Raw genomic sequence first — 13235 nt, 5'->3', positions numbered from 1 at the left:
CTTGTACAGCCCTCTCGCAGTGTCCGGAGCAAGTATGTTGGGTCTGACACACCGGTGTCAATGTGTTCTTTTTTCCATTTCCAGGAGTGTATTTATCAATCCTCGGGGACAATTTCCATCACTATATGCATCTTCCAGCATGATAATGCAATATGTCACACATCTCGCAGTGTACGTGCATGGCATAGATTATGAAATGATACACTTAAAGTAGTAAAGGAGTTTTGCTATTTGGGGAGCAAAATAACTGATGATGGTCGAAGTAGAGAGGATATAAAATGTAGACTGGCAATGGGGTGGAAAGCGTTTCTGAAGAAGAGAAATTTGTTAACATCGAGTATAGATTTAAGTGTCAGGAAGTCATTTCTGAAAGTATTTGTATGGAGTGTAGCCATGTATGGAAGTGAAACATGGACGATAAATAGTTTGGACAAGAAGAGAATAGAAGCTTTCGAAATGTGGTGCTACAGAAGAATACTGAAGATAAGGTGGATAGATCACGTAACTAATGAGGAGGTATTGAATAGGATTGGGGAGAAGAGAAGTTTGTGGCACAACTTGACTAGAAGAAGGGATAGGTTGGTAAGACATGTTTTGAGGCATCAAGGGATCACAAATTTAGCGTTGGAGGGCAGCGTGGAGGGTAAAAATCGTAGAGGGAGACCGAGAGATGAGTACACTAAGCAGATTCAGAAGGATGTAGGTTGCACTAGGTACTGGGAGATGAAGCAGCTTGCACAGGATAGAGTAGCATGGAGAGCTGCATCAAACCAGTCTCAGGACTGAAGAAAACAACAACAATAAGATGTTTTTCCTCATGAATGTAAATATTAACAAAAAGAAAAGATCACGCACTAGGGGGGGAGCAATTGCCTCCTTTGCCCCCCCCCCCCTGGATCCGCCCCTGGGCCTACAGGTGTGAAATGAAACACACCCTCCGTTTTATTCAAGCGGCCGACTAAAACCAGCACATTCTCGGTCAGTCACGCTTAACTGTATCCGTGGCCCCTTCGCCGATTACCATTAGCCGATAATTTACTGTTTTGCTACAAATCTTATTATCGTTCGAGATTTCGATCGTCCATGCTTTCACCTCTGAACAACGTTCTTGTCGTAACAAAACGATGCTGCGATCAGCTGACTGAAAAATCGTTCATGCACTTAGCCTCAAACCACCTTTGTCGTTTCTGTGACAAACAATATGTGTATGACAAGGTTAGCTCAAATGAAATTATATGATTCCCGAGACCTATTCAAGTCTTAGACATCTATGACGTATATATGCAGACTGAAACGATGAATGAAAATTTGCACTGAGGCCAGGTTTCGAACCCCGGTCCCCTGCTCACTATATGTTCGGGCTAACCATTACATCACTCTGGCATAGTGGCCTTGCACCCGTGCACAGGCTAACCTAGCACTCCTCTCTCAGGTGTGAATGGCACAGGCTAGCCTGTGCAGTCGTGCAAAGCCATTGTGGTTCAAATGGCTCTGAGCACTATGGGACTTAACATCTATGCTCATTAGTCCCCTAGAACTTAGAACTACTTAAACCTAAGGACATCACACAACACCCAGTCATCACGAAAACCCCTGTGTCGAGCTGGCGTAGTGGTTAGCTTATCTGCCTAATGAGCAGGAGACTCAGGTTCGAATCCCAGCCTTGGTATAAATTTTCATTCATCGCTCATCACTTCAGACTGGATATAAGGTTAGTTCAGTTTCTAACAACTGACAGACAGTTAGTAATGCAGCAACTCAGTCGCCAGTTTCTTGATGGGCAGAAAGAAACGTGTAAATACGTACCTATACCGAACAAGTCCCTTGGTATTACCAAAGCTATGGCCCCAAATTAGTACCTTTGGCCACCGCTCGTAATAGTGCACAGAAACATGAGCACTCGAAGCTTAAGCAATAACATACTTTTAACATTAACAGCTCCGCTACAATTAAAACAACTTTTCTTTTCTTAAGGTGTTTATTTCGGGATACTGGTTCCATCTTGAGGCCAAATATGTTAATACACACCGCAGAACAGGGTATTAAGAAGAGTCATGTGCTTTCGTAGGTCGGTATCTTTTAAGAATGAAGACAGAGACTTAGAGCGAGTTTTAACTTACGCATCAAAAGTAAATGCTTACCTCGGCGCCAATTGTAAGTTTTGGTTCACGTGACTACTAGCAGTTGTCTCTCTGATGCAGCTAGCACTCTCGCTCGCTCGTTCATAAGCTAATGTGCGTCATATAGAGATGGCAATAACACAGCAACAAAAGGTGTTTTGCGTTGACAAGTGCAATTTAGTTAGAACCGCAACAAACGATTTTTCGTCTGGAATACGGCATTGCACCTCCTACTGCTCAGTATATTCCAGGATGCCAACAGAAATTTCGGGACATTGGTGCGCTCCTTCAAGGGTCAGAGCACATTCAGTAGAGTATCGCACGTACTTCACAAAAATCTACTCGTTGTGCCAGCCGGATGTTAAGCATTTATAATGTGTCAGCGTGTTTGTGTTTCAAAACGTTCAAGATTCAAAATGGCTCTGAGCACTATGGGACTCAACTGCTTTGGTCATCAGTCCCCTAGAACTTAGAACTACTTAAACCTAACTAACCTAAGGACATCACACACATCCATGCCCGAGGCAGAATTCGAACGTGCGACCGTAGCAGTCGCACGGTTCCGGACTGCACGCCTAGAACCGCGAGACCACCGCGGCCGGCGTTCAAGATTCGATTGCTACAAGCCGTACACGATGGTGTTAAGCAACGTATAGAGTTTTGTCAATTCATTTTTGGAGTGGAGATGGAATAAAACAATTTCCTTTCACATTTTATGTTCAATGATTGGGAAAGTGAACCGCGCCAACGTAAGAATATGGGGCACACAGCAGCTACAGGTAGTAGTCAAGCATGAGAGAGGCTCTCCACGAACATCATGTGTTTTGCTACGTTTCCCGAAAAAAAGAAAGAAATTTACAGCTCCCCCTTGTTTCCAAAAGAAAAAAAAAAGATTTAAGCCGTCGTCTCCCGTTACATGAAAACGCACGTAGGCGATGTGCTGGTGAGGTCACATATGTGGAATTCCACGTTACAGTACACCGCAAAGCGTGAAACAAAGAATCTGGCATGTCAGATTTGTGCCTCTTGGAGAGGAACATGGCCAGTGAGATGCGAAATTCTGTTCACGTCACAAGCAGAACATAGGAACCGCCATATTATATGGCGTTGAACACCATTTCTGTGCATTTTCTCTGTCGTAGACTACGTGGTATGAATACAAGTTGTTTCAAAGCATCAGAAAACTGAGCATCTCTCAGAATGCGTCGTTTTAGCTATGATTTGTTATAATAAAATGACAGCCTGGCTCTTCCGTTTCGTGCTGCAATGGATGATGGGAAGTGAGCACCGTATGAATAGTAAGTCAGTTGTCAATCAGGATGCTCGGTCGTAATTGCTTGCGGTTTGTAAATAAAGTCAACTATTATTTTATTCTATTTGTTTAAAATTCAATCATATCTTCGGAATTATCGGCAAAATGAGGCATACAAATAAGCTATTGCAATGAGTACATCTCAGGCTACACTATACGTCAGTCTACTACGCCAATCACAGTTTTGTGGTGAGTTTCGTTGGCTTCGCCAGCTCTAAACAAAACAGTCACATTCCACCTTAACCTCGTTCTCGGGCTTCATTACAGGTCGGGCTTTCAGCACGCCTAGTCCTCTTTCCGCTCTCCATACCGAAACCAAATGTAACAAATTCGCATGTTTAGCAGAAAAAAATCATTACAATGAGTGATCATCATTAACTACCGAAAAGTGATTCACGACTTGTCTTGTTCATTCTGCACCACTCATCGTACAGTTTCCAGCTGCATCACACTACGGAAGAACCGGGTACACCGTAACTGCACCTTAGCACTTCCCATAATTGCATCTTTAGTGTTATAGCTTTTCTGTTGTGAAAGTATACCGTTTCAAAGCTACCGTACAATGATGATCTGTCAAAATCGTGTCTTTTTGGTCAAATCACATCTGTAGACACTGAGTTCTGGCTGCCATGTCAAAGTTACAGCATAGTTGATAGCATTGTGAGTTGTGTACAATGAAGAGAAAGATAGCAGATTTGCGTCAATCTTCTTCAAAAATTTTTTCGAACTTTGGTTTTTAAAGATTCTGGGTCATTTTTATAAATTTAATAGAAATATTATCTGCATTAGTCGGTGTTATTTATCGTAAATAATATATTTGCTGCAATTCTTGTAGCAAAGGCCAACGACTGAAATCTTAACGTAACAACCAGTCTATGCCAGAGATTAAACACAAGATACACACTGGAAGTTTTTGCTACTACAAAACTTTTATGAAACATATATACCTATCTCTTCGTTTGATGGACTGCCTCATGCTTGTGTCTTGCCAGTAAGTATCTTTCTCAGTGATGGTGAGCAGCTTCGAAAACGTCTCCTCTGTCATTCAAATGAAATTATGAAACGAATCTCGATATTGAAATCTATGTGATGATGTACGTGACTTCAGAGTGATGGCAGTCAATATAACGTCAAAACCATGAGTATTATGCATGCGCAAACTGACATCACATAGTATACTGGGACTATATTCAATTTAAAACCGAAAACCGGATGAAGATCCGATTGAGTTAAGGAATAACTTCTACTAGTATGCATCTCAGATCGTTGTACAGCATTATGTAGTGCTCCTCTGCCAGGAGTTCGCTGTTGAAGCTATCGACGAGTCCAGAATCTTCTTTGCGTTTTTCTCCGATATTCTTCGACAGTGGCTAAAAGAGTTAACGCAGCTGTGTGACGTTTTCCACCATTGCGAGAACTGGCCGAAAATTTCATTTTTCTGCAATACGGAGCACCACTAAACAGGTACCTGCATGTAAAACATTTCTTAACAATGAGCTGGACCAGCCATTCCACAATGTCCTCCAACGACATCTGACGACACGGCATTTGATTTTCTTTTTGGGATGTCTACGAAAAATTCCTGTTACTCCAATGAGATCGAATTTAAATATTCCCTGGTTGCTGTGAAATCAGATTTAATACACATCAGCTGTATATGGATGTGGAAGACCTCAAAAGAGTCTTTTTAAACTGGTGTGCAGTTTTACTTCTTTTTCCTCTTACGTGGCACGTAACACACCTTTTTGTAGCATTCTTTTTATTCTCACTAAAGGCCTTACCATAGTGGTAACACCGGTTCCCGTAAGATCACCGAAGTTCTTCAGGCTTGGCTAGCACTTGGATGGGTCATTGTCCGGGCATACCGAGCGCTGTTGGAAAACTGGGTGCACTCAGCCCTTATGAGGTCAATTGAGGAGCTACTTGATTGAGAAGTAGTGGCTCTGATCGAAAACTGACAACGGTCGGGAGAGCGGTGTGCTACTACATGCCCCTCCATACCCTCATCCAATGACGTCTATCGGCTGAGGATGACACGGCGGTCGGTCGATACCATTATCATCACCACTATCTATTCTCTTCGCCTTGTTAATTGTTTACTAATGTCAGCTACCGCATGATACACATGGAATGTGCTTCGTTTTAGAATACATTCAATAGCCTGCTTAGCCGGGTGGTAACGTGCTTGCCTCCTATGCAAGTGGGCCCGGGTTCAATTCCCGGCCGGTTTGGAGATTTTCTCCTCTCGGGGACTGGGTGTTGTGTTGTCCTCATCATCATTTCATCCTCATCATCGGCGTGCAAGTCGCCCAAAGTGCCGTCGACTGAAATAAGACTTGCATTTGGCGACTGACCTTCCCTGGATGGGGCCTTCCGGCCACAGATGCCAAACGCTCATTTCCATTTACCTACAAGCTGAACTCCATGCATTCGATGGTGAAGCCCACATTTGCAAGCGGAGCTCTTCATAGGATTTAACTAAAAAAATTTCAAATGTGTGTGAAATCTTATGGGACTTAACTGCTAAGGTCATCAGTCCCTAACCTTACACACTATTTAACCTAAATTATCCTAAGGACAAACACACACACCCATGCCCGAGGGAGGACTCGAACCTCCGCCGGGACCAGCCGCACAGTCCATGACTGCAGCGCCTTAGACCGCGATTTAATTAAAGCTCGCCATTTTATGCAACTGGGCTAGCTGGTTCCCTGTACAGCAACTTCTGGTAAACTGCGTCACCGCAAATCACGTGAAACACTTGTGAAAGGTAAGTGAAAAACTTGATCCTAAAGGTAATTGTAAAAAGTACTCCAATGTTATGTTTGAGGGGGTATAGAAAATATACGCGTATAAAAACAGACGGTGCTCAAGAAAACTAAAAGTCTGTAGTTCTAAAGTAAATTTAAATTTACCCCAGAGTTTTATCTTCAGTCGTGTGGAAGATATAGTCGTACGAAATCTGATGAATTGTTTGTAACAGCCTGCACATGAAGCAGATTTCAATGATTTTGGGAAATAATCGTTTTTGTGTGAATTATTACGTGTTGAACATTCCTACAATGTCTCATGCTTTCTCCTGTTGCAGGATACCTCTTCAAGACGCCATTTCATATAGTCGACCGTCCAGATTTTCAGCACCACCCAAAGATGGGAGTACTGACGGAAGCACTTTGGCCTGATCTGTGCTTCCTCCTTTTCGCCTTCTGGACTATGGCCTATGTATACGCTTCACGGCACTTCAACTTCTGGATCAAGCAAGATGTTCCTTACATAAAGCCCCTGCCTTTTCTCGGTAACTTTGCGGACATCGTCCTGTCGCGCTTGAGTGTGGCCCAGCTGCTCAAGAAAGTATACGAGGAGCACGGGCACCAGCCGTATGTGGGCATGTTCGCCTTCGATCAGCCGTTCCTTCTCGTGCGGGACCGTCGTCTGGTGAAGCACATCTTGAGCACCAAAGTCTCAGGCGCCTGGGACTGGAGCAGTGCTGATTGTGACCGGTGTCCCCTGGGACCCAGAAACATATTTGGCGTGAGTGACGAGCGGTAAGTGTACTAATTATCGTTCATAGACTGCTAAAAACATTAAAAACATTGCCACAAAGCATAAGCTTATTTATGCGGCGCCTTTTCAAAAATTGACTCTTAAATATTTCTATCAACACCTTAAGCACTCAACATTTTAAAGAGCTTTCAGTCCAGATTCCCAGTTCTTTAGCCCTATACAGGGTGTTACAAAAAGGTACGGCCAAACTTTCAGGAAACATTCCTCACACACAAAGAAAGAGAATATGTTACGTGGACATGTGTCCGGAAACGCTTACTTTCCATGTTAGAGCTCATTTTATTACTCCTCTTCAAATCACATTAATCATGGAACGGAAACACACAGCAACAGAACGTACCAGCGTGACTTCAAACACTTTGTTACAGGAAATGTTCAAAATGTCCTCCGTTAGCGAGGATACATGCATCCACCCTCCGTCGCATGGAATCCCTGATGCGCTGATGCAGTCCTGGAGAATGGCGTCCACAATACGAGCACGAAGAGTCTCTATATTTGGTACCGAGGCTGCGAAGACAAGAGCTTTCAAATGCCCCCATAAATGAAAGTCAAGAGGGTTGAGATCAGGAGAGCGTGAAGGCCATGGCATTGGTCCGCCTCTACCGATTCATCGGTCACCGAATCTGTTGTTGAGAAGCGTACGAACACTTCGACTGAAATGTGCAGGAGCTCCATCGTGCATGAACCACATGTTGTGTCGTACTTGTAAAGGCACATGTTCTAGCAGCACAGGTAGAGTATCCCGTGTGAAATCATGATAACGTGCTCCATTGAGCGTAGGTGGAAGAACATGGGACTCAATCAAGACATCACCAACAATGCCTGCCCAAACGTTCACAGAAAATCTGTGTTGATGACGTGATGGCACAATTGCGTGCGGATTCTCGTCAGCCCACATGTGTTGGTTGTGAAAATTTACAATTTGATCACGTTGGAATGAAGCCTCATCCTTAAAGAGAACATTTGCACTGTAATAAGAATTGACACATTGTTGGATGAACCATTCGCAGAAGTGGACCCGTGGAGGCCAATCAGCTGCTGATAGTCCTCGCACACGCTGTACATGTTACGGAAACAACTGGTTCTCCCGTAGCACTCTCCATACAGTATTGTGGTCAACGTTACCTCGTACAGCAGCAACTTCTCTGACGCTGACATTGGTGTTATCGTCAACTGCGCGAAGAATTTCCTCGTCCATTGCAGGTGTCCTCGTCGTTCTAGGTCTTCCCCAGTCGCGAGTCATAGGCTGGAATGTTCCGTGCTCCCTAAGACGCCGATCAATTGCTTCGGACGTCTTCCTGTCGGGACACCTTCGTTTTGGAAATCTGTCTTGATACAAACGTGCCGCGCCACGGCTATTGCCCCGTGCTAATCCCAAATGGGCATCTGCCAACTCCGTATTTGTAAACATTGCACTGACTGCAAAACCACGTTCGTGATGAACACTAACATGTTGATGCTACATACTGATGTGCTTGATGCTAGTACTGTAGAGCAATGAGTCGCATGTCAACACAAGCACCGAAGTCAACATTACCTTCCTTCAATTGGGCCAACTGGCGGTGAATGGAGGAAGTACAGTACATACTGACGAAACTAAAATGAGCTATAACATGGAAATTAAGCGTTTCCGAACACATGTCCACATAACATCTTTTCTTTATTTGTGTGTGAGGAATGTTTCCTGAAAGTTTGGCCGTACCTTTTTGTAATACCCTGTATTACTTCTGTTGCCTCTTAATAACCTCCAAACCCCAATAGTTCTTCTCACTCGTTCCCCTTTCACAAGCCAAACTCTCGGGAAAACTGTGACAGACAGCACTGCTCGGGAGAAGCTGAAATGAAGAGCTATCATCATTGCGGATTTCCCGTCCTCGTAGAACACTACTGCAAACTGTTACTTTCATCCAAGAATTTTCTAAGCTGACTGGTAACTCTTTTAACGACGGTGAAGAACAACTATGTGCGATTACTCTATACAAATAATTTATGGAATATCGTAATTATTAATGACTAACAAATGTGGAGACGCACGGAGGTGACAAACGTCATGGGATAAAGATATGCACGCACACAGAGGGCGTTAGCATCGCTGCACAAGGCATCAGAGCGTAGGTAGTGCATCGGCGGAGCTGCAATTGTACTCAGGTGATTCATATGAAAAGGTTTCCGACGTGATTATTGCCGCACAACTGGAATTAACAGATTTTTAACGCGGAATAACAGTTGAGGCTAGACGGATGGGACATTCTGTTTCGGAAATCGTTAGGGAATTCAATATCCCGAGAGCCACAGTGTCAAGAGTTTGGCGAGAATACACAATTGCAGGCATTACCTCTCACCACAGTCTTCACCTAATGACCGTGAGCACCGGCGCTCGCGTATAGTTTTCAGTGCTAACAGACATCTACATCTGTATCTATATGGATACTCTGCAAATCGCATTCAAGTGCCTGGCAGAGGGCTCATTGAACCACCTTCACGATTCCCTATTATTCAAATTTCGTATAGAGCGCGGAAAGAATGAACACCTGTATCTTTCCGTACGAGCTCTGATTTCCCTTATTTTATCGTGGTGATCGTTCCTTCCTATGTAGGTCGGTGTCAACAAAATATTTTTGCATTCGGAGGAGAAGGTTGGTGATTGGAATTTCGTGAGAAGATTCCGTCGCAACGAAAAACGCCTTTCTTTTAATCATGTCCAGACCAAATCCCGTATCATTTCTGTGACACTCTCTCCCATATTTCGCGATAATACAAAACGTGATGCCTTTCTTTGAACTTTTTCAATGTACTCCGTCAGTCTTATCTGGTAAGGATCCCACACCGCGCAGCAGTATTCCAAAAGAGACGGACAAGCGTAGTGTAGGCAGTCTCCTTAGTAGGTCTGTTTCATTTTCTAAATGTCCTTCCAATAAGCGCAGCCTTTGGTTAGCCTTCCCCACAACATTTTCTATGTGTGTTCCTTTCAAAAGTTGTTCGTAATTGTAATACGTAGGTATTTAGTTGAATTTACGGCTTTTAGATTAGACTGATTTATCGTGTAACCGAAATTTACCGAGTTCCTTTTAGCACTCAAGTGGATGACCTCACACTTTTCGTTATTTAGGGTCAACTGTCACTTTTCGCACCATTCAGATATCTTTTCTAAATCGTTTTTCAGTTTGTTTTTATCTTCTAATTACTTAGTGTGACCTGTGCAATTTTCCAGTCTTTGGGTACGAATCTTCCGTCGAGGGAACGGTTGTATATGATCGTTAAGTATGGAGCTAATGTATCAGCATACTCCGAAAGGAACCTTATTGGTATACAGTCTGGACCAGAGGACTTGCTTTTATCGCGTGATTTAAGTTGGTTCACTACTCCGAGGATATTTACTTCTACGGTACTCATGTTGGCAGCTGTTCTCGATTACAATTCTGGAATATTTACTTCGTCTTCTCTTGTGAAGGCATTTCGGAAGGCTGTGTTTAGTAACTCTGCTTTGGTAGCACTGTCTTCGATAGTCTCTCCATTGCTATCGCGCAGAGAAGGCATTGATTGTTTCTTGCCACTAACATACTTCACATACGAACAGAATCTCTTTGGATTTTCTGCCAGATTTCGAGACAAAGTTTCGTTGTGGAAGCTGTTATACGTATCTCGCATTGAAATCCGCACTAAATTTCGAGCTTCTGTAAAAGATCGCCAATCTTGGGGATTTTGCGTCTGTTGACATTTGGCATATTTGTTTCGTTATTTCTGCAACGCCGGCCGCGGTGGTCTAGCGGTTCTAGGCGCTCAGTCCGGAACCGCGCGACTGCTACGGCCGCAGGTTCGAATCCTGCCTCGGGCATGGATGTGTGTGATGTCCTTAGGTTAGTTAGGTTTAAGTAGTTCTAAGTTCTAGGGGACTGATGACCACAGATGTTAAGTCCCATAGTGCTCAGAGCCTTTTGAACCATTTGAACCATTTCTGCAACAGTGTTCCAACCCGTTTTGTCTACCAAGGAGGATCAGCTCCATCGTTTGTTAATTAATTTGGTATAAACCTCTCAATTGCTGCCGCTACTATTTCTTTGAATTTAAGCCACATCTGGTCTACACTTTATTATTAATTTGGAATGAGTGGAGATTGTCTCTTAGAAACGTGTCAAGTGAATTTTTATCTGCTTTTTTGAATAGGTATATTTTTCGCTTAAAGCGAAATAACCACAGAAATCAATATGGGACGCACGACGAATGTATCCGTTAAGGCAGTGCGGCGAAATTTGGCGTTAATGGATCGTGCCAGCAGACGATCGACGCGAATGCGTTTGCTGTCAGAACGACATAAATTGTAGCGCCTCTCCTGGGCTCGTGACCATATCGGTTTGGATCCTAGACGACTTGAAAACAGTGGCCTGATCTGATAAGTCTCCATTTCAATTCGTAAGAACGGATGATGGGGTTCGAGTGTGTCGCAAACCCCAAGAAGCCAATGAACTCAGGTTGTCAACAAGGCCTGTGTGAGTTGGAGGTGGCTCCATAATGGTGTGGGCTGTGTTTAAATGGACTGGTCCTCTGCTCCAACTCAACCAATCACTGGTTCTAAGAATTTTGGTGATAAGAATCTCAGTAAATTAGCTTACTATGTCTACTTTCATTCACTGCTTTCGTATGGCATCATATTCTGGGGTAATTCATCGTTGAGTAGAAAAGTATTCATTGCACAAAAACGTGTAATCAGAATAATTGCTGGAGCCCACCCACGGTCATCCTGCAGACATCTATTTAAGGATCTAGGGATCCTCACAGTAACCTCACAGTATATATATTCCCTTATGAAATTTGTTGATAATAATCCAACCCAATTCAAAAGTAATAGCAGTGTGCATACCTATAACACCAGGAGAAAGGATGATCTTCACTATGCAGGGTTAAATCTGACTTTGGCACAGAAAGGGGTAAATTATGCTGCCACAAAAGTCTTTGGGCACCTACCAAACAGCATCAAAAGCCTGACAGATAGCCAACTAACATTTAAAAATAAATTAAAAGAATTTCTACATGACAACTCCTTCTACTCATTGGCTGAATTTTTAGATATAAAGTAAAAAAAAAAAAAAAAAAAAAAAAACCTTAATCATTAGTGTCATGCAATATTTTGTGTAATGTAATTTCTTGTACAGACATCTTTTATTAACCTGACACGTTCCACATCATTACGAAGTGTCGTATTCATGATCTATGGAACAAGTATTAATCTAATCTAATCTAATCTGACTGGAAATGGTTATGTTCGGCTACTTCGAGACCATTTGCAGCTGTTCATGGACTTCATGTTTCCGAACAACGACGAATCTTTATGGATGACAGTGTGCCATGTCACTGACCACAATTGTTCGTGACTGGCTTGCAGAACATTCTGAACAGTTCAAGCGAATGATTTGGCCACTCAAATCGCTCGATACGACTCCCGTAGAACATTTATGGGACATACGGTAATCGAGGGTTCAGTTTGTGCACAAAACCCTGCACTGGCAACACTGCCATAACTATGGACGGCTATAGAGGCAGCATGGCTCAGTATTTCTGCAGGGATCTTCAACGAGATGCTGATTCCATACCACGTCGAGTTACTGAGCTAAGCCGGGCAAAAGGAAGGTCCGACACAATTTTACGAGATATACCATGATTTTTGTCACCTCAGTTTAATGTTATACATCATGAAGAGATTAATACAACAATTACGTGTACATAGTGTAGCAGGAATACCTTTACAATCTTTAGAGAGATATTCTTTTGACAAAATAATTAAAAAGGTTCTTTATATACCTAAAGATCAATTTGTTTTTTTGGATTATTGGTGAAAGTCAATGTTCAACGCATTTTGAAAAGACGTAATACTCTCTGACCAAAACATCAATAATTCACATTTAGAATCAGTCTTCTCATACAAATACGTGGCTGTAACAAATTACAGGGATATGAAATGGAATTATCACATAGGCTCAGTAATAGGTAAGGCAGGTGACAGGTTTCATTTCACTGGCAGGATACTGGGAAAATGCAAGCATCAACGAAGGAGACTCCTTGCAAAACACCTGTGGACCTGTGCTAGATCATTGTTTAAATGTGTGTGACTCATACCAAATAGGTCTAAAAATGAGTCAAATGGCTCTGAGCACTATAGGACTTAAATTCTGAGGTCATCAGTCCCCTAGAACTTAGAACTTCTTAAACCTAACTAACCTAAGGACATCACACACATCCATGCC

General features: G+C 42.8%; 1 protein-coding gene across 1 annotated transcript in view; it reads left to right on the top strand.

Annotated features, from left to right (window-relative positions):
* The window catches only part of LOC126336131 (cytochrome P450 6j1-like), a 102269-nt gene that overhangs the window by 24226 nt on the left and 64808 nt on the right, over positions 1-13235 (top strand). The window contains exon 2 of the mRNA XM_049999621.1: positions 6521-6977. Coding sequence (XP_049855578.1) covers positions 6583-6977 — 395 coding nt within the window. The 5' untranslated portion in view covers positions 6521-6582. The remainder of the gene's footprint in view (positions 1-6520; positions 6978-13235) is intronic.

The sequence above is a fragment of the Schistocerca gregaria genome, chromosome 2, assembly GCF_023897955.1.
Source record: "Schistocerca gregaria isolate iqSchGreg1 chromosome 2, iqSchGreg1.2, whole genome shotgun sequence".
Lineage (NCBI taxonomy): Eukaryota > Metazoa > Arthropoda > Insecta > Orthoptera > Acrididae > Schistocerca > Schistocerca gregaria.
This window is presented reverse-complemented; position numbering and strand designations above follow the sequence as displayed.